The sequence below is a fragment of the Entamoeba dispar genome, genomic scaffold (genome assembly GCF_000209125.1).
Source record: "Entamoeba dispar SAW760 scf_1105229458823 genomic scaffold, whole genome shotgun sequence".
Taxonomy (NCBI): Eukaryota; Evosea; order Mastigamoebida; family Endamoebidae; genus Entamoeba; species Entamoeba dispar.
In genome coordinates this window covers 1-1680 of record NW_001853385.1, presented here as the reverse complement: position 1 = coordinate 1680, position 1680 = coordinate 1, and the positions used below count along the sequence as shown (strand labels likewise).

Genomic DNA, 1680 nt, shown 5'->3' with positions numbered 1-1680 from the left:
CTGTCGTGACTGACTGGTTTTCATATTTATGCTTAATAACATCCATCTATTTATATTCATTGATCATATAAAAAATTATTCTAAAACAAACGTAATTGGATTATTCCACATTCTGACCATGTTTTAATTGGTTTAGGACAATTTTTACCTTTAACAATACATCCTTCTAATTCTGTTCTTCTAATTTCTTTAACTTCTTCTTTTGTTAATTTTTTAATGTCTGGTACTTCTACATATAATGCTTTATGAATGGGTTCATATTGAATATTCTTATGGTCTACATCAAGTAATTCTAATTTCTTTTTCTTAATTTGTGCTAATTCATCTTTGTAATCTGTTAAATCCTCACTATCTCGAGTTTCTTCTTTTTTTCCTTCATTTTTTTCTCTTTCTTCATTTTCTATTTCTTTGATTTCATTTCCTTTCAATTCTTTCAACCTACTCATGGCTTCATTGACTTGTTGTGCACTTTCTTCTTCCATTTGATTCATAAATGTATCGAAGTCATCAACACTCTCGTCCATTATCTCTTTTTTTCTAGTTTCTTCTTTATAGTTTTATTTGTTTTTGTAAAAACTATTTGAAATAAAAAGTTAATTTTATGATAATAAAAATATTGATGTCATCATATTTTGAGAAGACAGACTTTAAAACAATGAACAACACAATGAAAAGACTATTCTATGAATACCACATGATAGTATTAAAGTGATATTATGGTTAATGTTATAAAAGAAGAAAAGAGATAGATAACTAAGAAGATACAATTAAAAAAAGAATATAAATGAATTAGAACAATCAAGAAGAATGGTACTAAGTGTGTGAAAAAGAAAACATACTAAGTGGACTGAAAATACTTCAAATAAATTACAATAATTTAAAATATGAAAAAGAAGAATGAAACAAAAACAAGATGAAGTTAAATAAAAATCTTGTATAATACAAAAGAAGTAATTAAAGAAATAAACAAAATAAAAATCTAATAATATATAGAAATGAGTGAGTATTAATAAATTATACTATTCTTTATTCATAAGAAAGAAATAGACGAGATGAAAAATGAGATAAATGTAATCATTCTTAATATATTTTAGAAATAACTATAATTAAATAAGATATAGTACAATATTAAATAATTTAATATCATATTATATTTCATAATTAAGTTAATTCAATAAATTTATATTATTATGATATACAGTAATTTATTATTTTCAATAAATGATGAAATTTATTGCTATTTTAATTCAAGAGATTATAAAAATTTAATACTTCGATTAATTTAAATTGTTAAAGTATTTTAATGAATTAATCAATTGTAATTGTGTTTGTAGATAACTAATACAAATAATTAACAATTTATAATATTAATAACTTATTTTTATATAATTAATTTGGTTATTTGATATGTTGGATAATAAGGAATTATTTGTGATAATATTGAGTTTATATTGTTTTTATTTATACATCTTTATAGTTTTTATTTCTTGTATTTTACATATTAATTGTATCTTTATTCATTATTATTCTTTAATGAGTTAAATAAGCTAATATCATCTTTATAGATCATAAGAAATAGAGTGAAAATGAATTATTCCTATTTTTAAAGTTATCATTTCAATCATTGATAAAGAATATATTATTTATTCTCTCTTCTCATTTTTATTTCTACTCTCTTTT

The 1680-nt window shown here is 20.9% G+C and overlaps 1 protein-coding gene across 1 annotated transcript, besides 5 other annotated features; it reads right to left on the bottom strand.

The window, feature by feature from the left end:
- Positions 1–80: 80 nt before the first annotated feature.
- EDI_248960 (uncharacterized protein) lies at positions 81–524 on the bottom strand (the record flags this gene model as incomplete). The annotated part of the gene is made up of 1 exon (XM_001734941.1): positions 81–524. The coding sequence occupies one exon, from the start codon at positions 522–524 to the stop codon at positions 81–83; it is 444 nt and encodes a 147-aa protein (XP_001734993.1).
- Positions 359–434: a microsatellite.
- A 59-nt stretch (positions 525–583) lies between the features above and the next one.
- Positions 584–618: a sequence feature (AT_rich).
- A 242-nt stretch (positions 619–860) lies between these two features.
- Positions 861–977: a microsatellite.
- Positions 978–1081: 104 nt separating this feature from the next.
- Positions 1082–1212: a microsatellite.
- Positions 1213–1345: 133 nt separating this feature from the next.
- Positions 1346–1396: a sequence feature (AT_rich).
- The last annotated feature ends 284 nt before the right edge of the window (positions 1397–1680 follow it).